Genomic DNA, 24,941 nt, shown 5'->3' with positions numbered 1-24,941 from the left:
CGTGCCCTGGCCCAGTACAGCCCATGAGGGGGTGTGGTGGGGGAGGGGTAGCTCTCTCCTTGCTAACCATAAATGGAGTCCCCAGCTACTGGGTAAAGTCCCTGGACAGTGAAGATAGAGGCCGCTGAGCTGGGGTATCACATGCGGGCCCTGCCCCATGAGAGAAGTGAGACTCCCTCATCCCCTCTCCTGGGCACAAGCTCTGTGAGGGGGGTAGGCCAATCAGCACCATCTACTTTTTTTTTTTTTTTTTGAGGGGGGTCCGGTCATGGGGCCTGAACTATGGACCTGGGTGCTGTCCCTCAGCTCTTCAGCTCAAGGCTAGCACTCTACCACTTGAGCCACAGCGTCACTTTCGGCTTTTTTTTTCTTTTTGCTTATGTGGTGCTGAGGAATCGAACCCAGGGCCTCATGCATGCAAGGCAAGCGCTCTACCACTGAGCCACCTTCCCAGCACCAGCACCATCTACTTTTAAATCTAAACTTTAGTTCTTATTGTTTTGTCAATCACGGGGCTTGAACTCTGGGCCTGAACACTGTCCCTCAGCTCTCCAGCTCAAGGTGAGCACTCTACCACTTGAGCCACAGTGCCACTTCCGGTTTTCTGGTGGTTTATTGGAGATGAGTCTGATGGATTTTCCTGCCCAGGCTGGCTCTGAACTGAGATTGTCAGATCTTAACCTCCTGAGTAGCTGGGATTCCAGGCGTAAGCCACTGGTGCCAGCCTTCCCTCTAGTTTTCTTTGCAGAATGATGAATAATCGAAAACATTTGGTTTCCTCTGTGGAAGCTTCCCTAATGGGCATAAACCCAGCCCTTTAGGGAAGACACCTCCTCTCCCTGCTATGGTCTGCAGCTGAGCTCTCAGGTCACTGTATTTGGGAGGCAGACAAATGAGGGCTGAGAGAGGCCAGCCTGAGATCCAGGGCCAGCCCCTCTCACAGAACCCAAGCTCATTCTATGCCCTCCCCTCAGTCTGGCCATTGCTGAGGATAGTGGGAAGCCAGTGGCGCCCTGGCGAGCATGCTGGGGGGTAAGGGAGGGGCTCGCTATTCCTGACTATACACAGGTGGGGAGCACACCTCCTTTCCCCTCCTTTCCCCACAGGAAACGTTGGACCACGAGTCAGGAAAATGTTTATTTTAAAAAAAATTAGCAATTTGAAGCTCCTCTGGCTGTCTCCCAGGAAGATCAGGGTTAGAGACCTGTGTTAGAGAGGACTGTCAGGAGAGGGGTGCAGAGTTGTGGAGTGCCCCCTGGCCTGTCCCTGTCACCGGCATGCCAGGATACATGTGCACATGTGAATATTCGCGGGGCGCCTCAGGGGTGGAGGGGACTCGGAGGCCAGACCCCAGCTCTGGGCATGTGGAGGGGGACAGAGAGCAGAGTGGCTTGCCGGCTGCCTGGAGCCTCTCCACACTATGGCTTATTCAAAGTAAAGAGGCCGAGGCTGGAGCAGGAGCAGAGGGCAGGGCTGGAGGCCAGACCCCCAAGCCCAACCTTGGAGCAGTCATGGGGGAGGGGGTTATACAAAAGCTTTGGCCAGGAACACCCCAGATTCCAGGGACTGGAGAAAGCGGAGTGTCCCGTGGGGGTGGGAAGTGGAAGAATTCGTCCAGGCATGGATGGCCTCTCCAGCTGGCTCCTCTGGGCTGGCCTGTAGAAGGGTGGAGGAACTCCCTCCTCCCCCCATCAGCCATCAACAAGGAGACCAAAAGCCAGGCTGGGGCTTGGGTGGATGGAGCTGCAGGATATGTGAAGATCCTCTGGCCAGGATCTACCCCAGGCTTCTGTTGGGAAAGGATGAGCTGGGGATGGGGGTGGGGTCGGCAGCATTTTCGGAGAGACATTAAGAGGAAGGGGCGGCCCAGGGGAGGGAGAAGAGGCCCCCCCACACCTCGCCCTGGGGCTGGGGGGGCATGTAGCCCTTTAAGAGTGGGGAATGGCCGCCCCTGCAACATGGCTATATACAAAGATCTGGGGACAGATTGTGTGCTGGGCTTTGGGGACTCCCTGAACACCCCTCTGGCCCTGGCACTCCCTGGTATGCTGGGGGGAGGGGGAGGAGGACCCTCCACCCCTGCAGAAACCATGGCTCTCAAGCAGAGCTGCCCAGGCCAGGCCAGCCCAGAGCAGTGCTAACAGTGTCAGGTGAGTTGGGTTGTTGGCTGCTGGCCCTTTCCAGGGGTGTCCCTGGGGAGTGGATGGCCCAGGCCGGCGAGCTCTGATCCAGGGGGTGGGGGAGTGGGTGGGAGAGTGGGGGAGTCAGAGGACAGTGATGCCCTCCAAGGCTGGCCAGCCCCACCTCTGGTGGCCGGGAGAGGTCGCAGGATGGGCCCCATCATGGACGGGACAGCTGCGGAGGGCAGCAGGCTTCTTAGGAGGAGCCTGTATGTCCTCACCAGTGGGTGAGACCTGGCAGAAGCCATATCTGCACAGAGCTGACCCCAGTTTTCACCCAGCTCAGGAGGGAGGCAGTGACATCATGGAGTAGGGCCAGGGGTCTCAGGGGGGACAGCTGACCCCAGCCTGGTTCATGGGAGTGTGGTGCTAGTCCACCCCCCTCCCTCTCCTGGGGACAACTGCAAGTGCCACACATCCCCTGGGAACAGCCAAGATCTGGCCTGTCCCAGCCTTTGGTCCCTCAGATGGACATTCCTGGCGGGTGATGGCATACGGACATAGTGGAGCCTGGACAGCAGGGACCCTGCAGCTGAAACACACACTGGAAAATGATGCTTCCCACTGCCCCAGGTCCTGGCGTGGCAGTAGCAGGTCTCGTGGATGGCGACAGTCTTGGCTCTCATGGTTCCTAGGGGGGAGGGGACGACGCCACGGTGGTGACATCACTGGCTCCCAGGGGCATGGGACGTGGGGACACTGCAATGGAAGCTGACCCGAGGAGATGATGACACCGTTGACTCTTGGGGTACTAGGGGAGGAGGAGAGAGAGGACGCCGCAATTGCAATGCATCGGGGGAAGCGATGACGTCACAGCTGTGGGGGACCTGGGCCTGAAGGTGTATGTCATTTCCCCTGGGAAGTGATGGCGCCCTAGCTGGAGTGACTCTGGGAAGCATACATCCTTGGTCTTAGCCAGTCCCGACAGAATAAGCTGAGGACATCGCTGTCGGCACTGACCCCTAGGAGATGACAACATCACCACCATCATGGAATTTGGGGAGATGACAGAGTCATGGATGAAGGAGTCACCATGAGTCCTGGTAAATCCTGGAAGAGAGTGGCACACTAGGTGATCCCAGGCAGTGACACAGTTAACATTCGTGTGTGGTGACACTGGTACTGACGATGATGGGAGGTCAGTGGCGCCCACACACTGACCCTTCCCCTCTAGGAGGCTAAGCCTCTGTCCACAGGGCCCATGATGTCTCTAGATTCGGCAGGAAGAGGTGATGCCAGCCTTTGGTGGGCAGAGCAAACTTGGAGCGGAAGTCCTTCCCCTGGAACTGTCCCAGGAGCCGCTGCACAGCACAGGACTCTGAGGCTGGCCTCCCTTCAGATGTCCATAGAGCCAGGAACATCAGCCCCAGCCCGAATCACAATGGGAGAAGTCAGGGGGCATGGGCACTCCGCGGGAGCTCTTGGGACGACCCTGAAGACAGAGTGCTGGCCCAGCCGATGCGCCTCAGAGGTACCTGACGCCTTCCCAGGGCCGCTGGGGGTCTGCTAGGCCCAGCTCACATATCACACTGCAGGAAAGAGGCAATGGCCATGTCCCTGGGGGTGTACCGTGTCTGCCGATGACATCACAGGAAGAGGCACAGTCCCTCCAATGGTGCCATAGGGCAAAACACCTGCTCTGGTGCTGTCATCACGGGGAGGGCGGAGACGGATCTGCAGGAGGACCCAGTGGGCAGGATGATTTCCCCCAGGGGCGGGGGTGGGGGAGATGGCTTTGTCTGAAGGGATGGCATCAGGCGATGTCTCAGGGCGAGGGCAGTCTCTTCAGCTGCATCATAGGATGGACTCAGTCTGGAAGGAAGGTGGCTCGGGCAAGGCCTTGTCTGCCCTGCATCACCTGGAGGTGATACCACAACCCCCAGGGCCAGCCTCATGGGCGGGCCCCTTCCTTGAGGGAGGGAGGCATGGCACAAACAGTTCTAGGAGGAGGATCTGGTCTGCAGAGTTCGAGAGACAGGCTTTGGCTCCGGCCCCAGGGCCCTTGTGGGTGCCAGGCGCCTGGAGGGTGGCCTGCGGGAAGGATCCTGGCCTGGGGCCTGGGACCGCCCAGCCTGCCTCAGACAGTCACTTCATTCTTGCTGGCCGTGCGCAGGTGCTGGGGCAGATGGTGGCCGGGGATGAACTGCAGCTGCTCCAGGGTGCCCTGGCGCTGGAAGGGTGGCCTGCGGGCCAGTGTGCCTGCGCCCCCTCCCGCGTCTGCCATCCAGGCGGGCTGGGGCGAGCCGTGCAGGCCATGGTGGTGGTGGTGGGCGAGCAGGCCTGAGGGTGGCGGCAGGCCGTGCAGCGGAGTGGGCGGCCCCCCAGGCCCCAGCAGCAGGTTGGAGTGTGAGGCAGCCAGGCCGGCCCGGGCCGGTGGCTCAGGGGGCAGCGCAGGGCTGCGAGGGGGGGACAGCAGGTGCTCGCGGCTCTGGCGCAGGGCCTCGGGGGAAGACAGCAGCAGGTGCTCCTGCGACACCAGGCGTGCGCGGGGCAATGTGAACTCGCAGCGTGAGGCCCGTGCGTCGCCCAGCAGGTGCTCCTGAGACATGACCCGTCGCGGGTGGGGCGCAGGTGCCAGGCCCAGCTCCTCGGGGCTGCCCCAGCCGTCCACGCGGTAGCCACCCCCCGTGCCCGGCCTCCGCAGTGCATGCAGGGGCAGGGTCCCGCGGGGCATCTCCAGGTGCCGCCGCTTCAGATAGGCATCATCCAGGTCCTTCTCGGCTGGGGGGAGGGGGGACGGGAAGGCCAGGTGTGGGGTGTGTGGGGGTCCCGTCCAGCCTCCCCATGGCCCTCCCGCCCTAGAGTCTGGTCAATCAGAACTGCCACAAGACCTGCCCTCACGGGGGAACCATAAAGACTCTGCTCTGCCAGGAGACTAAGTTGGTAGAATGGTTAGCCTTAAAAAAGAAATCATTGAGGCAGCTGGGCTTGGTGACGCATGCCTACAATCCCAGTTGGCCTACATAGTCAGGTTAGGGCTCAAAAAAAAAAAAAAAAATCTTGGGACAGTCTTTGCCATCAGGCGGGGGAATTTCTGAAGACGAGGCCAGCTGGTTGCATAGGAACGCTAAGGTGAGTAGAGCCCCGCAGGTGCAGGCAGGCTCATACCTGGGTTTAGCCAGCTCTGAAGCTAGACACTTGGAGATGAATGCTTCTCCTTAAGTTGTAGCTATACAAGTTGAGCACAAGTCCCCCAAAGTACAATAGGCCTTGGCAGTAGAAATTATGTATATTTCTGCTTTTTTTTTTTGTCAGTCGTGCAGCCTGAACTCGGGGCCTGGGTGCTGTCCCTCAGCTCTTCAGCTCAAGGTTACCACTTGAGCCACAGTGCCACTTCTGCCTTTTTCTGTTTATGTTGTGCTGAGGAATCGAACCTAGATCCTCATGCATGCAAGGCAAACACTCTACCACTGAACCACCTTTCCAGCCCCTATGCATGTTTCTGAAACCCACCCAGGTAGTCCTGATACAAAGTAAGTTCAAAGGATTCTGGTGCAAACCTGGAGAAAAGCCCAGGAGAGGAGCCAAACTTGAGGACTTGCAGGCCACTGTCCATGGTCCTGACCCCAGCCCCTGCCCCTCCTGCCCCAAGCCCGTCCCCCAAGCTCCCCTTCACCTGCACTCACCCAACCTCTTGAGGGAGGAGTAGCGGTTGAGCTCCGATTTCATAGCAGCCTCGTAGGATGGGGGCAGATGGGAGAGGTTGTGGAAGGATCGAGAGCAGGACAGTGTGGAGTAGTGCAAGTTGGGGCTGGGCGGCGGCATGGCCCGCCAGTCTGCAGTAGAGGAGGCAGGCCAGGTCAGTGTGGCATCTCTGCCCTCCAAGAAGCGGTCCAACCCCATCTCCTCCCCTGCTCACCCCCAGGAGTAGGCCCCAGTCCTCCCCACTCAGACCCAGGAGACTGGGTCTCGGCTCTTCTCTTCCTTCAGACCCGGTGGTCCAGAACCCAGTCCTCTTCCTCAGACCTTCAATCCCAGGCCCCAGGCCTCTTCTCTCAGACTCAGGTGTGCAGCCCCAGCCCCTAGGTGGGGGAGTTAGAAACCTGGAAGTCCAGCCTATCAAGCTTCATCATTTCAGGGCCCCTCTACCTCTTCCATCCTAGACAGGTTTGTGGTGCAGGAAGGAAAGCACTTTCCAACACAGGGACCCCGAGGCCTTGCCCCAGGCTGGGGCGACGTGTCCCACGTCTTCACCCAGCCAGGGTGAGGAGAGATGACTTCTGGTGTCCTTCAAGGACACTAGCCTGCCTCACTGGCCGGCCACACAGTCCCACCATGAGTGGGGCTCACGGGCTTTGCCACGGGCTCCACCCAGCACTTCAGCAGGGTGGGGAGGCCCTGCTTCCCCAGCAGCAGCCGCCGCCGCAGCCCCAGCTTCTGCATACCCAGAGTGGCGGCCTGGTGCTTGGGGCTGTTGACGTTGAGGTGCAGGTAGTTGTGGTGGAGGTTATCTGAGGGACCGAGAAGGGAGGCGATGTCACTGCCATCGCTGTACCCACTGGGACTGCCACCCTAGCTGCTAGGAAGACCCTGGTTTGGTGCTTAGCCTCCCCCCCCTTCCCCAGTATCTCCTATTTCAGCCTGAACCATCTGTAACACTCAGTAAACTGAGGCTGAGAATGTGCAGGGTGAGTGTGTGGGCAGAGACTCGTGGCTGGCTTATAGACTGGGCTGTCCCAATACCCACCCGGCAATGCCTAGACCAGAGGTTGGTGTCTCTTTGCCATCTCCCCCTTCACCCCCACATCCTTCATCCCCACATCGTTCCTGGAGATCCCCATCCTGCCAGCCTGTCACCGGGGTCAGACCCGACCACCGTCTCTGCCCCTACTGCTTGCCCCTTCCGACAGCTGGCCCTCACCCAGGACAGAGGAACCTGTGGCCTTGTAGCCTGGCCCCAAGCTGGCACCTGCAGCCTCAGCTCCTGTCCCCCTATAGTCTCTTCTCTTTTTTTTTTTTTGGGTCCGGTCATAGGGCCTGAACTCTGGGCCTGGGCGCTGTCCCTCAGCTCTTCAGCTCAAGGCTAGCGCTCTACCCCTTGAGCCACAGCACCACTTCTGGCTTTTTTCTTTTTTGCTTATGTGGTGCTGAGGAATCGAACCCAGGGCCTCTGGCATGCAAGGCAAGTGCTCTACCACTGAGCCACCTTCCCAGCCCTATAGTCCCTTCTCTTGGAGGTCTGTGTGAGCCAGAAGAACCTTGGCATGTGCTGCTCGGGATCCCTTCCCTGCCCCCTTCACCTCCTTCTGCCCCTCTTCACCAGCTTCCACACCTCTTTCTCACCAACCACTCTTCAAACTCAATGCCCCCTTCCCCCAGCCTGCTCCCAGGCCTCTTTCCCCTCATCCATCTCCTGACTGCGCAGGTCTCCTACTCTAAGCACCTCCGTGCCTCCCCACTGCCCTCTGTATCAAGGCAGAGCCGGGCTTGGCCTGGCACCCAAGGCCCCACAGTCCACCCTTTCTCCTAGGCCTCAGAGCTGGTGGCCTTGGAAGAACGCTGTGCCAACCACCTAGAGCTTCCAGTGCTCAGCAGCTCTGGTCATCCTCCCGCCCTAGGCGCAAACAAGCCACTAGGAGAAGCCGTCCTCCCCTTCAGACCACCGTACACCCTTTCCGGCCGCTGCCCGCCCCACTCAGCGGCCTGGCCCAGCAGGAAGAATGGGGAGTAGGGGAATGGAAGGGAAGGGCGGGGCTACACGCACAGGGCGGAGCCTCGGTAACAGAGGGCGGGGCCACCGGGAGGGCAGAGCCAAACGGAAGGGTGGGACTTGGGGAAGTGAGCCTGGCCAACTGGGGTGGGCACCGCCCCATGGGATGGAAGCAGGGACAAGGGGCATGGGGCGGGGCCCTGAGCTCGGCCCCAGCCACGCCTCCTACTCACCGAGGTTGGAGGGCTTCACTGTGTTGTAGAGGTTCTTGGGCGTTCTGGGCATGCTGTCAGATCCCCCAAGGCCTGGGGTCAGGGAGCTGCTCCGGGCGCGGTCCGGGCGGGCCCCAGGCCCTGCCTGATGCCTCAGGATGTCTACCAGGGCCCTACAGATGGCAGTGGGGCGGTCAGTGTTGTGGACTGGGCGTGGGGAGAGGCCCTCTCCTTTGGGGGGATCCACCATCCACTCGGCGGCCAGCCTAGCCCATGCACCTTCCGGCGCAGCCCTCTCCCAGCTGCTGGGTCCCCAACCCCTCCGCAGCCTCGGCTCTGGACCCCATTCAGGGTCCCTTTGACGCTTTCCTCATGACGATAGGTCCCTATTCGTCTTCCTCTTACGCGGACCTCACTCCTCTATGCAGGTGGTCATGTCCCGGTGGGAAGCCTCCTGGCAGGCGCCCAATCCCAGCTTGCTCCTTCTCACCCCTCCCCGTCCCTGCCCACCCGCCCCTCCCCTCCCCACCACTCACCCCTGCCTGCTCCTCCCCACCGCCGCCTCCTCCTGGAATGACCTCCCGATTCCTGCTTGGACATTTACCTGGTCCATTTAGTCTAAAGCGGCATTCCATCCCTGACATCCCCAAGCCTTTATGTTCTTCCTGAGACACCAGTATCCAGAATTATAATGCATACATATGTGTTGGGTGACGCTGCCTCGGATCGGATCGTTAATGAGCGCTTAACTCTGCGGATTACACGAATCAACTCAGCCTTCATTGCCATCCGAATGGCGGGAGGACGGTTCGAACCCTCCTCGTACAGGCAAGGACAGGGAGGCACAGAGAGATGAAGTAATGTCCCCAGCCTCACAGAGCTCGCAGGCCTGGGCAAGAAGGGTTGGGAGGTTGTTTGGCTCAACCCTGTGTGTTACTCCAGCTCCTGGCACACGAAAAGTGCTTTTAAAAATATTTGTTGAAGCCGGGCTCAGGTGCCTCACTCCCATAACCCTAGCTACTTAGGAGGCTGAGATCTGAGGATAGCGGTTCAAAGCCAACTCGGGCAGAAAAGACGGTGAGACTCTGGCCTCCAATAAACCGCCAAAAAAGCCAGAAGTGGAGTGTAATCTCCACTTGTGGAAAAAGCCAAGTGAGAGTGGGAAGCCCTGAGTTCAAGCCAGAGTACCGGCAGAGCGAGAGTGAGAGCGACAGCGAGAGCGAGAGGGAGAAATATTTGTTGAATGAACGAGGGCCTCAGTTCCCTCAACCCATCCCTCAACTGTTAAAGAGGCTCGGTGCCTCTACTCTCTGAGCAAGCTGGCTGTTCACCTCCCTGGACGCTGGTCCTGACATCCTGTTCGGCGGCCCCGCCCACACAGACCACGCCACCACAGAGCCCGTCCACGTAGGCCCCGCCCACCACAAAGCCCACCTGGAGACCACGCCCACCAGAGCCCCACATGAAGACCACGCCTACCGCCAAAGCCCCGCCCACCGCACACGCACCTGGGCACGTTGATCTCCCGGTGCGCCCGGGGCCCACGCGACGCCTTGCTGAAGGCCACTTTGGCGCCAACGCCCACGGCCAGGGCGAAACTGATGACCCCGCACACCACGTAGGCCGTGCTGCCCCCAGGGCCCTCGCCCCCGCGGCCCCCCGCGCCCCCGGCCCGGCCCCCTTCCAGCCACCCGGCCTGGCCGGGCCCGGGGCCCCCGCCCGCGCCCCCCGCACCCCCCGCGCTCCCGGCCAGCGGCGGCGGCGTGGTGGCCCAGCGCGGCGTGTCGTAGTTGGAGCAGGAGGCCTGCGCCAGGCGCATGTGGCGGTGTTCGCAGCAGAAGCGGTAATGGCAGGTGCCGCAGCAGAAGCGGAAGGAGCCAGTGCTGCAGTTGAAGGTGGCATCGTACTGGCCCATGACGTCGTAGTAGCCGTGGCACAGCTCGGCGGGCGGGGGCGCCCTGGCCGCAGCGCCCGCGCTGCCCGCGGGGCTGCTCCGCGTGCCATTGGCACCCGGGCCTGCCGCGCCCCCGCCGCCCGCCAGCGCCCCGGTCAAGCGCCGCAGGTGCGCCAGCAGCGCGGGCAGCGGGCCGGGGGCCGCCACTGCGCTCGAGGCGTTGGACGGGCGCGCCCCGGCCTGGCCAGTGGCCGAGGCCAGCAGCACCACAGTCCCGAGGAGCAGCAGAGCCGACATGGCTTCGGTAGGGACGCCAGGCTGCGCCGGTCCGAGGGCGGAGGCTGGAGAGGGGCAGAGGAGGGGGGGGAGAGATGAGGGAGGGGAGAGGTGGGAAGGGAGAGCCAGGGTGGGATGCAAGGCGGAGGGACACGAGGGGGGACGGAGGGAAGGGGACGGGAGGAAGAGAGAAGAGAGAAGCCGTCAGATGGAGGAGGTAGCTCCAGATGCGCACCCCTCCTTCGCTTAGTAGGGTGTTTAGCATCCCCATCCCTAGACCCAAGATATCCCCCCTCTGCCCAGGGAGTGGGCACAGGAGTCTCTGGCTGGGAACCCACCCATATGGCCTTTAGCCCCCCAAATGCCTGTCCAGCCCGTCTCCTGTATTCAGTTATGTCTCTGCCTGTCTGTCCATCTCCCAGTGTCAGTAGAGTGGTAGTGTGGTTCATCCTGCTGCACCCCCACATCCCAGCTGCCCAATAGCTCTTAGGCAACCCGGGCTGGCCACCTCATCTGTAAAGTGGGGTGAGGGTGCTGGGTACTAGGTGGTTGGGTGCTGACCCTGGCTCCCACACACAGGAGCTTGGAGCCTGGCCCAGCCAAGTGTTTCCCCCAAGAGTGTTTATTGCTGTCTTGAGCTGCAGAGGAGACACAGCCGGTGAGGGGCGAGGGGCAGAGGGAAGTGGGAGTCCGGAGGTGGAGGGGTGGGTCTTCCTACCATCTCTATGGCAACCTCTCAGGCAGGCCCAAGCCTTGCATGTCCAAGTGGGCAGGAGTGGTTTGGGGGGTGGGTGGAGAGGAGGCCTGTTCTCCCTCCTTCAGGGAGGGTGGGCAGGCGGGACAGGTGGGTGCTTCAGAGCTGGGACTACAGGCAGAGCTGGGCGCTGGGTATCTTTTCTCTGAGCTGCCTCCAATTCAGGAAGATCTTGACAGCTGTCACTTCAGGACGGCTGCTCAGAGGCTTGCTCCTCAGGGATCAGGGCCTGCACTCATCCCAGACAGTGAGAGGGACACAGAACTGTTTTGCAGGTGCCCAGCTGACCCATGCCCACGAGGCATCCTTCTTACAATGAAGGTGATGCGTGTAATACCGACTTATTGATGAAACATGTGAACTCATGAAGGGGCTGGGCCTGGTGGTGCACACCTGTATTCCTGGCACTCAGAAAATAAGGCAAGAGGATGTTGAGTTTGAGGCTAGCCTAGGTTACATAGTGAGTAGGAGGTGAGTGTGGCCTATGTATGGGATTATGAAGGAAGCCTGGACAAAGCAAAGGCAGTGCACTCAAAGGACGGGTGGGTGGGATTCATTCAGTAAACATCTTTCAAGTGTTTTTATTTGTCCCTTTCCCTCAGGGGTGTGCACCGCCAGGGACACACTGTCAATCCAGCGGCTGGCAGTGGGGGCGAGGGGAGTTATGTGGCTCAGCTAGCTCCACCCTCTTCCACCTGGGATCCACCTCGCCCTTTGAGCTCCAGTCTGGTCCTATCCATGAACTCCAGCTGACAGCACTCAAACTCAGCTATGGGGCTGGGCTTGGAACCTGCGTCTCCAGACACTGAGGCCTATAAAATATGGATGGCTTAATCTTCACACAGAGATGTGAGTTCTCTCTCTCTTCCTCTCCCTCCCCTCTGTCCCTTCCTCTTCCTTCCTCTCTCTGCCTCTCTCCTCTTTAACTCTCCCACCTTCCAGGAGTTGCTCTTGCACACAGCCTGTGAATTCCTTCATTCACTGGAGGCTGCCAAGGATAATTGGGCAAGTTGCACACTGCACAAGGGGGTCCAGCTGAGAGGCTCCAGTCCAGCTGGGTTCTCCTTTCCAAGGTGTCTGTGGCCGGCCAGCTGGGCACAGTGCCCTTTCAGCCTCTCACCACACATCAGCTGCCTGTCAAGCCATAGACTCACAAACCATAGACTCACACGCTTCCGGGACGGCAGCCTTCACCTCAACTGCTCAAAGGCTGCCTTTGGACTACCAGCACTTCTCACTCTCCACTGGGTGCTGGCCCCTGGCTGGGCTCTGTGACCCCACCATCCCCCTCTGCTAACAGAATCTTACTGTCCCCTGAAACTGTACCCCTGGGACAGGCACAGCTCCAGTGATTGCAGGGGTGGCACCCAGTTACACTTACACATGCCCAGTCTTTGTACATCCCCTGAGTGCCAGGCTGCACCTCCCGTGTGGACAGAGTTAGATTCAAGGCTTCCCTGGCCTGGAACTTCCCCAGGCTGACAGTCCTGCGACAACGCACAGCAGCACAGCACAGGGCACCCAGACAGGACCCCAAACACAGCACCAAACACCCCACAGCCGCTGAGCCGGTGGCACATCTGTAGCACTCTCTTGACACACATGTATTCATGCACACAGAGCCATGTATTTCCACACATCTCCACCTACAGCACACAAGATAGAACCTGATGCTCAGCAGCCACACACAGCTCAAGAGCTGACCCTAGGACTGGAGACGGCCTTCAGTGCACAGAACATGCCTGCTGTGCCCCACGCCCTGGGTTCTCCCCCCCCATGCAATAAACAGTATAAAAGCAAACAGTAAACAAAAACAACAAACACCACCAAAAAAATGGGCCCACACCCATGACCAGGTAAGTCTGAAGCTGGCAGGTGACACCCCACCAGGCCCCAGCTGTGCCCAGACTCCACAGTCTGCTGCTGCCCTCCCAACCTTGCTAGCTAGGGCAGCAGGAGAGCAGCGGACTAGGTATGCCGGGCCGCATGGCCACCCGAGGGTCCTGCAGCTGCAGCAGGAAGAAGGGTGCAGGAGAGCCAGAGCCGCTGGGGAGGGACGGATCCTGAACAGTCCAGAGAGAGGGGACACAGGGCCTGAGGTGGGAGAGAGAATGCGATGGAGGGGGAAACTAAGAACCTGGGGGAATCAAGGTACCAGTGTGGGACAGAGAGAGATGAATGCCCAGCAAGGAGTTAGAAACCCACAGAAGGTGACACAGGGTAGGAGGAGCAAGGGAAGAAACAGAGGGTGCCAGGGGGACAGCGGAGCAGAGACAGAGAAGGGGTAGAGACCTACAGAATCGGGGCTCAGAAACTAGGGAGGGCTGGTGAGAGGGGGCACAGAAACCACCAGAAAGGATCAGAGACTCCAACATGGGCGGAGTGGGGTCCACAGGTGGAGACAGGGTTGAGGGTACAGTGGGGGCAGGGCAGAGGATGAGGGGCGTCCAGGATCTTCCAGAGGGTTGAGGGTCGGGGAGCCTTTGGGGTGCATCGCAGAGCAGGAGATGAGGTGGGAAGAGGGACGGGGAAGGGAGGGACACAGGGTCTGGCCCGCGCCTCGACGCACAGTCCCGGTCCTCGGGGGTCTTTGCGGCCCCAGCCCGGCCCCTGGCCTCCAGGTCCGTGGCTGATGGGGCCCAAGGGCCTCGGTCTCCCGGGGTTCCCCCCACCCCCGCACCTCCCGGGTCCCTGTCACAGGCCTTCGCGGCCCCCGCCCGGCTTGGCCACCGGCCGGTCGCCCCATCCGCCCTCCTCCCCCTTGAGGGCCCATGCCAGGGCTTCGACCCTCGCGAGGGTCTCGGTCCCGCGCGGCCGCCCCCCACCCCTGCCTGCTGCCCCCCGCTTTTGGAAGGGGTGGGCGGGGGGCGCTGCAGCCGGAGCTGTGTTCCCAGCGCAAAATAGACTCGGGTTGCCATGGTGACGCGAGCGCGGGCCCTGAGACGCAGCTCTGGGCTGGGGTGCGGAGGGGACACCTGGATCCGGAAGGCGGGGGCTGGGGTGCCGACACCTCGCGCCGGGACTCCCAGGATGGGCTCCGGGATCGGTGACACCGGCTTGGCTCCTGCAGCTGGGGGATCTCAGGGGTGGGGGACGCCTCGGGGCCCCCCCGGATCTCAAGAAGGGGCTCCGTGGGGTTTCGACTCTCCGATCCCCAAGGGCTGCAGAGCGCTGGGACCTCCCGTGTCGGTGCCCGGCTCCTGCGTCCCGGGAACCGGGGCCTTCAGAGCCGCCGCAGCCCACCCTCCCTCCGCCCACTCTTCCGTCGGTCCACTCACCTGCCTGTCTCTTTCTCCCCGTCCCCGTGCCTCGGTTTCCCCTCTGTACCGGGTGTGGTCGCGCCCGCCTTCCGGATGCAGGATCCTGGGGGAGTCGGGTGTGTTAGCGTGGGGGCCGAGCACGGGAGGCAGCGCGCGTGTCTGCGAGCAGCGGGCCGGCTGCGCGCGCCGGTGCGGCGGGGAGGGGGGAGAGGCGGAGGTGCGCGCTGTGACCCCGCCTTCCGCACAGATGTGGCCTGTGCCTCCAGCTGGCTGGAGCCGGGAAGAGGCGCCTCCCCCTCCCCACCTGCTGGAGACCCCTCTCTCCCGCCCACAGCCCCGTGGCTTCCGGAACGCCCGCCCCCCCCCCGGCCTAATAATGGTTCGGTCCACAGTCACAGCAATGTTTATTCTGCAAGTCTGGGTCCCATCGGTGACGCCCCTTCTCCCGCCCCTGCCCACCCTGGGAAGTGGCGCTGGGCCGAGCCCCGCCTCTGCCTCACTCCCAGCCAATTGCCGCACAGCTTCCCACGAGTCTCATTTGCATTTCCTGGAGCAGCCGGCCAATGGGACAGCAGGACCACGCCCCCTCCCCCGGGGGCGGCTCTCCTGGACGACTGCACCACTCTGGGGATCCAGGGACCGGGAGAAGCGCTTCCAAGATGCCGAGTGACTGCCGAGTGACTGGAGGGTCGAGGCCCCGGGCTCAGCGGAAGAGGGGGTTCTGGCCTTGGAAGAAGCCCAGCAGCCCGCTATCAGGGGCGGGCTCCTTGATGATCTTCTGGATCTGCGAGTGGAGGGAGGAGGGTTCAGGGAGAGTCAGAGGTCCCAATCTCCATAGTGACAAGTCTGTGAGGTCTCCATCTCCATGGTGACAAAACTGAGGGCCACCATCTTACCTTCCGGGCCTTCTTGGCAGCAGCCTTCTCCAAACCAACCACTCTCAAAAGTTTCCCGGGGGCTCCCCTTCTGCCCTGCCTGCCTGGGTGAGTTCCTTCCTGTCTGCCATCTTGGGGCACCCGAGGCTTGGACCATGAAGGGCTTGGACCATGAAGGGCGAGGGCTCTGTCCCAGGCTGGCCAGGCTGTACCTCCATCCCGAGGCCCATTTATGTACCCACCTCTTAATAGAACAAGGGCAACCAAGCACATTTCCTGCGTCGAAAAGTCCCTCAAAGCCGGGCACTGGTGGCTTGTACCTGTCATCCTAGCTACTTAGGAGGCTGAGGTCTGAGGATCCTAGTTCAAAGTCAGTCTAGGCGGGAAAGTCTGTGAGACTCTTATCTCCAATTAAGCACCAAAAAAATTTCCTTGAGCAAAAGTAAAACTCAAGGACAGCACTTAGGCCCTGAGTTCAGCCCCAGAACCAACATGTGCACAGGCACACACACATCCCTCAAATGGCCAGGCACTCACACCTATAATCTTATCTACTCAGGAGGCTGAGATCCAGAGGCTCAAGGTTCAAAGCCAGCCATGGGCAGATAAGCCTGGCAGACTCCATCTCCAAAATAACTAGCAAAAAAGCCAAGCTGGAAGCATGTATCACCAGTGGAGCACCTGTGAGAGGCTGAGTTCAGATCCTAGTGTGGAATGTATGTGTATGGGTGAGGGGGAACAAAGCCTGCACCTCCACTGCCTGAGCCTTACGCTGCTGGCCTGGATGCCTGAAGTAGCCTCTGCAGTGGTCTCTCTCCTCCTTCCACAAATGCCCATGACTATCCGTTGGTTTCCAGGGAGCCAGAATGACCTTTGTAACTGTCAGTCTGACAGTGGCCAGCTCTTTTTTTCCTGGGGCTTGAACTTAGGGCCTCGCTGTTGTTTGGCTTTTTTGCTCAAGGCTGGCGTGACACCACTGAGCCACAGCTCTACTTCTGGCTTTTTGGTGGCTAATTGGAAAAAGGAGTCTCACTTTTTTTGTTGTTGTTGGGGCATGAAGCTTGAAATCTGGGCACTGTCCCTCAGCTCTTCAGCTCAAGGTGAGTGCTCTACCACTTAAGCCACAGAGGCATTTCCGGTTTTCTGGTGGTTGATTAGAGATAAGAGTCTCGAGGACTTTCTAGCCCAGGCTGGTTTTGAACCAAGATCCTCAGATCTCAGCCTCCTGAGTAGCTAGGATTACAAGTGTGAGCCACTGGCACCCAACAGGAGTCTCACACTGAACCTTGATCCTCAGATCTCAGATTGTGTGAGCACGCAGCTCACTTAGTCTTTATGGCCACTCAACATCTTTAGTTCATGTTTGGTGGTGTGTTGCTCACCCTGGAGGACACACTTGCTTGCTGTGCCCAGATGTATCCATGGGCCTGGATATCGTCCTATGCATGGGGCAGGGTGGACCACACAGGACATTCATTACCTCCTTGAAGTGAGGGTTGGCAGCGTCCCTCACAAGCTGCAGAATGAGCCCTTCACTGGTGGAGAGAAAGACGCCACTCTGTCGCATGCGGGCCAGGGCCACCAGCCGGTCCACCTGGCTGCAGAGGGTAAGAGCGAAGGGAGGCAGGTGTCCAAGCTGCTGCAAGAACATTCTGGTGCATCACAGGTGCCCTAGCTGCCTGCCTCCCCCCCCCTCCCCCCGGGACCTCACCTGCGAGAAGAACAAGCATCCACCACGACGTGAACCTGCAGCCCTCGGTCCAGTAGATCCAAGGCTGTTTGCTAGAGGCAGAGAGAGGTCAGCACCATGCCTAGACCGCATCAGGGAGCACAGGCCTCAGATGGGGACAGGAGTGGGCACTGCGAGGGGGGGGGCACTTGGGGTCTCACCATGATACAGGCCTGGGCCTCCAGGCCACAGAGCAGCACAGACTTCAGCTGGGGCCGGCTGTCCAGCTCCTGCTGCAGGATAGGCACCATGCTGAAGCAGGTCTTGCTCAGGGCCTGAAGGCCCTCGGCCCCCAGCTCAGGAACTGTGGGGCCCAGGCCTTGCGGGTACTGCTCCGTCAGCAGGGCTGGGACACCCAGCAGCTGGGCCACCTGCACCACCAAGTGGGAACAGAGACCTGGGTGTGAGGGAGGAGGGCTGGGCCTTCACTGCCTAGTCTGGAGAAGGAGGAGGGGCCTGCACCTACTCGGAGCATGCGAGCTGCCACAGAGACGATCTGGGAGAAGTAGGCGACGTTGCGAAACTTCTCCTGCATGTCACACAGGAACAGCATGGAGGATTCCGGGGAAACTCGGCCCAGGACATGCCTGGAGGCGGCCATTTCCTAAGGAGGCAGAGCAGCGTGTGCAGAGTCAGGTAGAAAGGGGAGCTTGGAGCACAGCCTTGGGCCTCTGTCCAAGAAATATTCCTGGACTCTCGCCCATGCACCCAGCACACCTGCCTCCACCTCCATACCACCACACTGTGGTCCCCTGGACCTGGACACGTTCCTCCTCTTTCTGTGCAGTCCAGCAGTGAGGACATTTCTGTGGCTATGTTCACCCTGGGCCACCATGGTCACAGGCTGACTACTGCTTCCCTTTGTGGAGATGGTACCGTGTTGGTAGTCTTTACTTTTCCCCTAGAGCATGGATGCCAGGCTTCCTGGGCCTGGCCCTGCCCAGCGAATCTTCAATGAAGGCTTCCATCCTCACTCCATATCGAGGGGCATCCAGGACCTGCCCAGGCCATACAGAGCCCAGGATATGACTTCTGAATGATGAAAAGCTATGCTGTGCAGGGCTCTGCCACCCCACATCCCTTTGGGCTGGCAGGAGCATACACCTAAGCAACCAGGACACAGCCTTAAGCCCTCTGACCTAGAAATCTGCTCCTAATGCATTACCTAGCACTGGGTCCTGTGAAGTGATTCTTTATCACAGGACTCTGGCAGGGGGAAGGAGCAGAAACAAATCTAAGTGTCCAGTGTCCAGCACTGGCTGCAGATTCCTATCATGGAACACCAGCGAGCTCTTAAGTAGCAATAAGGAAAAGTGCTCAAGAGAATGAAGGGAAAAGGGAATGCCGCAAACACTGCTCCAGTTGTGCAGAAAGCCCGTGGTGGGGGTTGTCTAGAGTGCTTAGACCTACCACCACAGCTCCATTTTTGGCTTTTTGGTGGTTAACTGGGGATAACAGGCTCATAGACTTTTTTTGTCTGGACTGGTTTTGAACCATTATTCTCAGATCTCAGCCTCCTGAGTAGCTAGGATTACAAGTGTGAGCTACTGGTACCTGGCTCTATGCTGTTTCTTTAGGATTTGGTATGTGCAAAAGGTCATCCAGTGGAGGATAAATGTAAGAATTGCGTAATGTCAGAACTCACCAAGCCAGGCTGTTTACAGCTGTTGTGAACCAAGCTGTTAACAGAGGTCAAGAGCAGGGCCTGCTGGAGGAAATGCCCCTTCTTGACTTCAATCTCCAGACCAGAAGTTCACAGTGTGAAAATGTATACACTTGAGTGCTCTTTTGTCCTGTACCACTTCTGTGTGTATATACTTCCATAAAAAGTTCTCAAAAATAAGCCGGGCGCTGGTGGCTCACGCCTGTAATCCTAGCTACTCAGGAGGCTGAGATCTGAGGATCTCGGTTCAAAGCCAGCCCGGGCAGGAGAGACCGTGAGACTCCTATCTCCAATAAACCACCAGAAAACCGGAAGTGGTGCTGTAGCTCAAGTGGTAGAGCGCTCGCCTTGAACTGAAGAGCTGAGGGACAGCGCCCAGTCCCAGAGTTCAAGCCCCATGACCGACCAAAAAAAAAAAGTTCTCAAAATAAAAACACAACCAAAGGCCTCCATGACCAGAGAATGGGACTTGAGGAGGAACCTGGAATGTAGATGGGTTAGGATCCCCAAAACAGATGTCAAGAGAGGAGAGAGGCTGGCTCAACTGGTAGAGACCTTGCCCAATAAGCACCAAGCCGTGAGTTCAAACCTCAGCACCACCAAAGAGAGGGAGAGAGAGAAAAAAAACTAGTCATGGGACTTAGAATGTAGCTCAGTGGCAGAGTGCTTGCCTAGCATGCATGAAGCCCTAGGTTTGATTCCTCAGTACCACATACACAGAAAAAGCTGGAAAAGTAGTGCTGTGGCTCATGTGGTAGAGTGTTAGCCTTGAGCAAAAGAAGCTCAGGGACAGTGCCCAGGCCCTGAGTTCAAGCCCTAGGGCTAGCAGAAAGAGTGGGGGGGAGAAACAGAGGGGGAGGGAGGGGAGGGGGGGGGAGGGAGGGAAGGAGGGGAGGGGAGAGGATGACACGTACATTTAGGGGCCAAGACACTTTTTTTGGTGATATAGGGATGTGAATGGGGGGGGGGGGGGGCTCAGCTAATTCCCTAACATATACCACGGCCCTAGCCCCTTTGCTTGACATTTTATTTTTACGACTGGTGTCTCTGACTTAGGACCTCGGAGCACCACCTCACCGGGCACACCCACTCTCAACTCTCCGGTGCGGCGTGGGGCAGGGTCTGCGGGGAAGGGGAACTAGTCTGGGGGAGGAAAAGGCCGATTCGGGGGTGCGGAGTGGAGACGCCCCGCGGCGGCAAAACGGGGAGGGGGAAGGGGGTGGCTGGTTACCCGTTCCCCCTCCCCCACCCTGCGCAATCCCTGGGCCCGAACCCGGGGTGTGCGGCCTGGGGCTGGCTGCACTCTGGATCCGGGCCTCAGTTTCTTCCAGTGACACCGGGAAGGAGCCCCACCTGCCGACGGGAGCCGGGATGCAGCCCGACTGGGGACGAGGGCGGGCGCTCCCCGGGGCGGGGCAAGGAGCCGGGGGTCGCGGGCCCGCCCGCCCCGAGGGCGAGGCGGACATGGGTCTGGGGCGGCGGGAGGAAACTTACCCGGAAGTGCTGGGTTGGAGCCGGCCCGGCCCCGTCTGCAGGCGAAGCTGGGAAGTTTGGGGGCTCGGCCCTCCCAAAGGTCCTGGGGTGACGGGGGTCACCGTTTAGTCCGGTCCTGGCACGCGGCCCGCCCCGCGCGCCCCTTCCCCGCCTGCCTGGGCAGATCGTCCAATCGGTGCTCGCCTCGCTCGGCCACCGCCCTTCCCTCCTGGCCAATCCGCAGGCTGCTCTGTCGCTCCAGGTTGGGGCGGGAGGAGCGTAGATCCAAAGGCTGTTTCTTTTTTCTTTTTCTTTTTTTTCGTCAGTCGTGGGGCTTGAACCTCAGGGCCTGGGCGCTGTCCCTCCGCTCTTTAGTCAAGACGAATGCTCTACCACTTGAGCCACAGCGCCATTTCCTGTTTCTGAGTGGTTTATTGGAGATGAGTTTCATGGCCCGGGCTGGCTTTGAACCGTGATCCTCAGAACTCAGCCGCCTGAGTAGCTAGGATGACCGGTGTGAGCCACCGGCGCCCGGCCGTAGGCTGTTTCTTTAGTCCTGATTTGATTGTTGGTAGCAATGCCTCCGGGGCGGGGACTCAGAGGACCTAACCAATGGAAGGTGGAGGAGGCTAGAGTGGCAGGCAATGGGAGGGGTGGGTCGGGGGTACTGACTGCAAAGTCTTTACTGTTAGAAGACGGGGCTTGCCTCTACCTCGAGGCAGAGGCAGGAGGCTCGCGAGTTCTAGGCCAGCCTGAGCTATATTTCAATATCCTTTCTCAAAAGAAAGACAGCCGGGCGCTGATGGCTCATGCCTGCCATCCTAGCCACTCAGGAGCCTGAGCTCTGAGGATCACAGCTCAAAGCTAGCTGGGGCTGGCTGGGGAAGGGCAACTGTGTCTTCAGTGGTAGAGTACCAGCCTTGAGCAAAAAAGCTCAGGGACAGCGCCCAGGCCCTGAGTTCAAGCCCCAGGACTGACAAAAAAAAAAAAAATCTTGCAAAGACATTAGGCACAAACCAAGAAAGGATTAAGAGGTCCATGGAGGAATCAGACCCTTTTTTTTTTTTTTTGAGTGGTTGATTGGAGATAAGTTTCATGGAGTTTCCTGCCCAGGCTGGCTTTAAACCGGGATCTTCAGATCTTAGCTTACTGAGTAGCTACAATGACAGGTGTGAGCCGCTGATCCCTGCCCCCCCCCTTTTTTTTTTTCAGTCGTGGGGCTTGAACTCGGGCCTGGGCACTGTCCCTCAGCTCTTCAGCTCAAGGCTAGTGCTCTACCACTTGAGCTGCAGCACCATTTCCGGCTTTTTCTGCTTATGTTGTGCTGAGGAATCGAACTTAGGGCCTCATGTATGCAAGACAAGCACTCTACCACTGAATCACCTTCCCAGCCCCCCTTTTTGTTTTTTAAACTCTATCTATTCATTTATTGCTAGCAAGGATTGCATGCACGCCAGTGAGCTCTGTGAGGTCAGGGGTTTTATTGGCCTCCTTCAGTGCTGAACCTGACACTTTGACTCTGTACATCCTTGGAGAAAGTGAAGAACAGGCACTGGGGAGAGATGGACCAGGGTAGGAGGGCGAAAAGGATTCTTAGAGGAGGCTGAGAGGATAGATGGGAGAAGATGGGGTGGAAGTGGGCTCTGGACGTGGGAGTCCAGACGCAGCTGATTTTCCCAGAGTCTGTAAAGAAGGCAATGAATGGTCGTGGCTTTTGAGTTCAGGGGGAGGGACAGGCTCTGGTGTGGGCTATGATTGGGTATGAGGGAGTGGGGGGGGGGAGTGTCCCCTAGTCCTTGAGGAGTTCTTGAGAATCCTAAATACAAGGTGCCCCCCACCTGTCCACCCAACCCCAGCAGGGAGCTGCAGGCTCTGCCTCTCCCCCCACAGCAGGAAGGGGATCACAGCAGGGTGGCATCTGACCAGGCAGGTCTGAGGCCAGCTGGGGCGCACCTGCTGTCAGAGACTGTGGGGGGCAGTGTAGAGGCGCCGTGGGCCACTGTGGGGTGAGCACAATGTCATCAAAGAGGTCCAGGGTAGAGGTGTCCAGGGCAGCGAGGCTCAGGCTGGGGCCCACATGGGGGGTTTCCTTGGGGGCCACGGCACAGGCCACCCCCAGGAAGGGGGACGCAGGGGGCGGGGGAGGTTTTTGGGGTGGCGGTCTCTGGGTAGGAGCCTCCTGGGACAGGATGGAGAGGGCCAGGCGCCGTGTGGCTGCTTCAATCTGGGTGAACTGCCTGTGGAGAGACCCATGTCAGGGAGGTTTGCCTAGGAGACCCCTCCAGTCTGCCACTCCGGGAGAGACTGGTCCCCTCTTCCCACCCCCTTGTCCTCCTGGACTGGGGTCTGGTCCCACGAGGACACTGTAGGGTGGAAGTGAGCAGTGCGTCAAGCAGGAATGCGCCATTACTGTACTACACGCAGGTGCGCTGTGGGCTGGTGCCCACTCCAGAGTTGTCTCAGGCTGGAGTCCTCCCCAGCGGCCCTCCCCCCCCAACTGTAGAAACAGAAACCGAGGCCCCAGGCCTCCTCTGAGGCCCAACCCCTCATCAGACATGCTGGAGAACAATGCTGGGATGCTAAGGCAGGGGGTCTGCTCCAACAGGCACAGGGGTGTGGGGAAACATGGGAGACACCTGAGCTTGAGCCTAGAGCGGATGAGGAAGGGGACAACGGGAAGAGCAGTTAACAGGTGTTCCAGGGGAGCCATCACCCCTATCCTCACCATCATCATCATCATCATCATCATCATCACCACCACCACCACCATCACTGCTATTCTCCCTCCCTTCTCCAGTGGCTCTTCCCTCAACTGTGTATGTGGGGTCTTTTCCTCATTGGCTGAGGTCTGGATCAAAGGTCATTGAGGTGAGGCCATCAGTGGGGACAGAACTCTCCTGGATGCTCCCTCCCTTGGGTTTCTCTCTTCATTTGCTCACCACCTTTTTTTGGGGGGGGAGGGGTCCGGTCATTGGGCCTGAACTCTGGACCTGGGTGCTGTCCCTCAACTCTTCAGTTCAAAGCTAGCGCTCTACCACTTGAGCCATAGCCCCACTTCCAGCTTTTTTCTTTTTTGCTTATATGATGCTGAGGAATCAAACCCAGGGCCTCATGCATGCAAGGCAAGTGCTCTACTACTGAGCCACCTTCCCAGCCCATACTCACCACCTTTTAACATAACGCTAGCCTTTTCTTCTTCTTTTTTGCTGGTCCTGGGACTTGAACTCAGGGCCTGGGCACTGTCCCTGAGCCTCTTTGTGCTCAAGTCTAGCACTCTACTATTGAGCCAGTGCCATTTCCAGCTCTTTCTGTTTTTTTTTTTTTGGGGTCCGGTCGTGGGGCCTGAACTCTGGGCCTGGGCACTGTCCCTCAGCTCTTCAGCTCAAGGCTAGCGCTCTACCACTTGAGCCACAGCACTACTTCCAGCTTTTTTTTTTCTGCTTATGTAGTGCTGAGGAATCGAACCCAGGGCCTCAGGCATGCAAGGCAAGCGCTCTACCACTGAGCCACCTTCCCAGCCCTCTTTCTGCTTATGTGGAATCGAACCCAGGGCTTCATGCATGCTAGGCAAGCACTCTACCACTGAGCCACATTTCTAGCCCCTCTCCCCTTTGTTTGGCCAGTTCTGGGGCTTGAACTCAGGGTCTGGGTGCTGTCCTGGTCCTTGTGCCCGAGGCTAGTGTTCTATCACTTGAGCCACAGTGCCACTTCTGGCTTATTCTGGATAGTTTATCCATGATAAGAGTCTCATAGACTTTTCTGCCCAGACTGGATTCGATCGTGATCCTCAGATCTCAGCCTCTTGAGTAGCAAGGATTACAGGCATGAGACACTGGCGCCCAGTTTAGTTTTTTACTTTTTTTAAATTTAGATAAAACATATATAACATAAAATTCACTGTGTTTTTTTTTTTTTCTTTTTGTCGGTCATGGGGCCTGAACTCTCGGCCTGGGTGCTGTCCCTCAGCTCTTCAGCTCAAGGCAAGCGCTCTACCACTTGAGCCACAGTGTCACTTCCCGCTTTTTCTGCTGATGTGGTGCTGAGGAATTGAACCCAGGGCCTCATGCATGTAAGGCAAGCACTCTACCACAAACCACCTTCCAGCCCCAAAATTCACTGTTTAAGAGTATAATTATCTGGATGCAGGTGGCTCACGCCTGTAATCCTAGTTACTCAGGAGGCTGAGGATTGCAGTTCAAAGCCAGCTTGGGCAGGAAAGTCCATGAGACTCTTATCTCCAGTTAACCACCAGAAAACCAGAAGTGGCACTGTAGCTTAAGTGGTAGAGTGCTTGCCTTGAGCTGAAGGGCTAAGGGACAGCACCCAGGACCAGAGTTCAAGCCCCAGGACCAACACAAAAAAAGAGTATAATTAATTCAAGGTTGTACAATTACTACCTCTTAGTTTCAGAACTTTTCATCACTGAGAACCCTATTTCCCCCATTTCCCCTCCCCCCCCCCGTTTCCGGTTCTATCTCTCTGGCTTTTCTCAAGGGTCACCACCTGGTGGCGCCATTCCATCTCCTTTCCCCTCTTCCCTGGGCTTTCTTCCTACTTGCTCACAGCCCGCTCTGCTCTGGGAAGGCAGTAAATTGGATCTGCTTTGGTCAGTGATGGTCTCCAGGGCCTGGCACAGAGCCAGTACACGACAAGTCATGCCCACTGAACGGCCCTTGAACCCAGACTTGGGGCTCCAGCCTCTGTTTGAGGGCCTTCAGGTCTCATCCAGCCCCGTGGCCCTGACCCCCTGCTCCAGCCCCCCCCCCAGCCCCTCACCTGCAGATCTGGTTGTGCAGGAAGCGCCTGTGGTTGGGTCTCCTCTTGGGGGGGCGGGGACGGCGGGGGCGCAGAGCCCGCAGCATGTGGACAGCTGCCCCACTCACAAAGGCACACAGCTCCCGGGGCCCAGGTTCTGGGACCCTGGGGGCTGTGGGAGTTCCAGGGTGCATGATCAGGAGTGACTCCTCACAGTACC

At 58.9% G+C, this 24,941-nt stretch overlaps 3 protein-coding genes across 4 annotated transcripts; all 3 read right to left on the bottom strand.

Annotated features, from left to right (window-relative positions):
- Positions 1-1,124: 1,124 nt before the first annotated feature.
- Positions 1,125-14,297, bottom strand: Shisa7 (shisa family member 7). The gene is made up of 6 exons (XM_042683216.1): positions 14,245-14,297; positions 9,551-10,277; positions 8,064-8,215; positions 6,566-6,631; positions 5,807-5,956; positions 1,125-4,901 (listed from the first exon to the last, which is right to left on the bottom strand). Exons 2-6 carry the CDS (start codon positions 10,231-10,233, stop codon positions 4,258-4,260), a joined length of 1,695 nt encoding a protein of 564 aa, XP_042539150.1. The 5' UTR covers positions 10,234-10,277; positions 14,245-14,297; the 3' UTR covers positions 1,125-4,257.
- A 316-nt stretch (positions 14,298-14,613) lies between these two features.
- Positions 14,614-20,069, bottom strand: Isoc2 (isochorismatase domain containing 2). 2 transcript variants are annotated; one of them, XM_042683221.1, is made up of 6 exons: positions 19,988-20,069; positions 17,297-17,434; positions 16,992-17,201; positions 16,813-16,883; positions 16,582-16,699; positions 14,614-15,010 (listed from the first exon to the last, which is right to left on the bottom strand). In XM_042683221.1, exons 2-6 carry the CDS (start codon positions 17,429-17,431, stop codon positions 14,930-14,932), a joined length of 615 nt encoding a protein of 204 aa, XP_042539155.1. In that variant the 5' UTR covers positions 17,432-17,434; positions 19,988-20,069; the 3' UTR covers positions 14,614-14,929. The 2 variants fall into 2 exon arrangements, with proteins under 2 accessions (XP_042539155.1, XP_042539156.1); XM_042683222.1 differs by lacking the exon at positions 16,992-17,201.
- Positions 19,567-24,915, bottom strand: CUNH19orf85 (chromosome unknown C19orf85 homolog). Its single transcript, XM_042683204.1, has 4 exons — positions 24,743-24,915; positions 21,920-22,203; positions 19,988-20,069; positions 19,567-19,615 (listed from the first exon to the last, which is right to left on the bottom strand). The coding sequence occupies exons 1-4, from the start codon at positions 24,913-24,915 to the stop codon at positions 19,567-19,569; spliced, it is 588 nt and encodes a 195-aa protein (XP_042539138.1).
- Positions 24,916-24,941: the final 26 nt, after the last annotated feature.

The sequence above is a fragment of the Dipodomys spectabilis genome, unplaced genomic scaffold, assembly GCF_019054845.1.
Source record: "Dipodomys spectabilis isolate Male_0828 unplaced genomic scaffold, ASM1905484v1 ptg000080l, whole genome shotgun sequence".
NCBI classification, from domain to species: domain Eukaryota; kingdom Metazoa; phylum Chordata; class Mammalia; order Rodentia; family Heteromyidae; genus Dipodomys; species Dipodomys spectabilis.
The sequence above is the reverse complement of the archived record's forward strand: the minus strand, read 5'-3'. Positions and strand labels throughout refer to the sequence as shown.

Excerpts from the sequence above, each read along its gene's own strand:
- Shisa7 (XM_042683216.1), bottom strand. The coding sequence starts at position 10,233 with ATGTCGGCTCTGCTGCTCCTCGGGACTGTGGTGCTGCTGGCCTCGGCC. Across the intron at positions 6,632-8,063 it reads AGTGAAGCCCTCCAACCTCG|ATAACCTCCACCACAACTAC; the intron begins GTGAGTAGGAGG and ends TCGGTCCCTCAG. Across the intron at positions 4,902-5,806 it reads CTCCTCCCTCAAGAGGTTGG|CCGAGAAGGACCTGGATGAT; the intron begins GTGAGTGCAGGT and ends CCCTCCCCCCAG.
- Isoc2 (XM_042683221.1), bottom strand. The coding sequence starts at position 17,431 with ATGGCCGCCTCCAGGCATGTCCTGGGCCGAGTTTCCCCGGAATCCTCC. Across the intron at positions 16,884-16,991 it reads AGGCCCAGGCCTGTATCATG|CAAACAGCCTTGGATCTACT; the intron begins GTGAGACCCCAA and ends CTCTGCCTCTAG. Across the intron at positions 16,700-16,812 it reads GATGCTTGTTCTTCTCGCAG|CCAGGTGGACCGGCTGGTGG; the intron begins GTGAGGTCCCGG and ends TACCCTCTGCAG.
- CUNH19orf85 (XM_042683204.1), bottom strand. The coding sequence starts at position 24,915 with ATGCACCCTGGAACTCCCACAGCCCCCAGGGTCCCAGAACCTGGGCCC. Across the intron at positions 22,204-24,742 it reads CTGCACAACCAGATCTGCAG|GCAGTTCACCCAGATTGAAG; the intron begins GTGAGGGGCTGG and ends GTCTCTCCACAG. Across the intron at positions 20,070-21,919 it reads CCCACAGTCTCTGACAGCAG|GACCTTTGGGAGGGCCGAGC; the intron begins GTGCGCCCCAGC and ends CCGTCACCCCAG.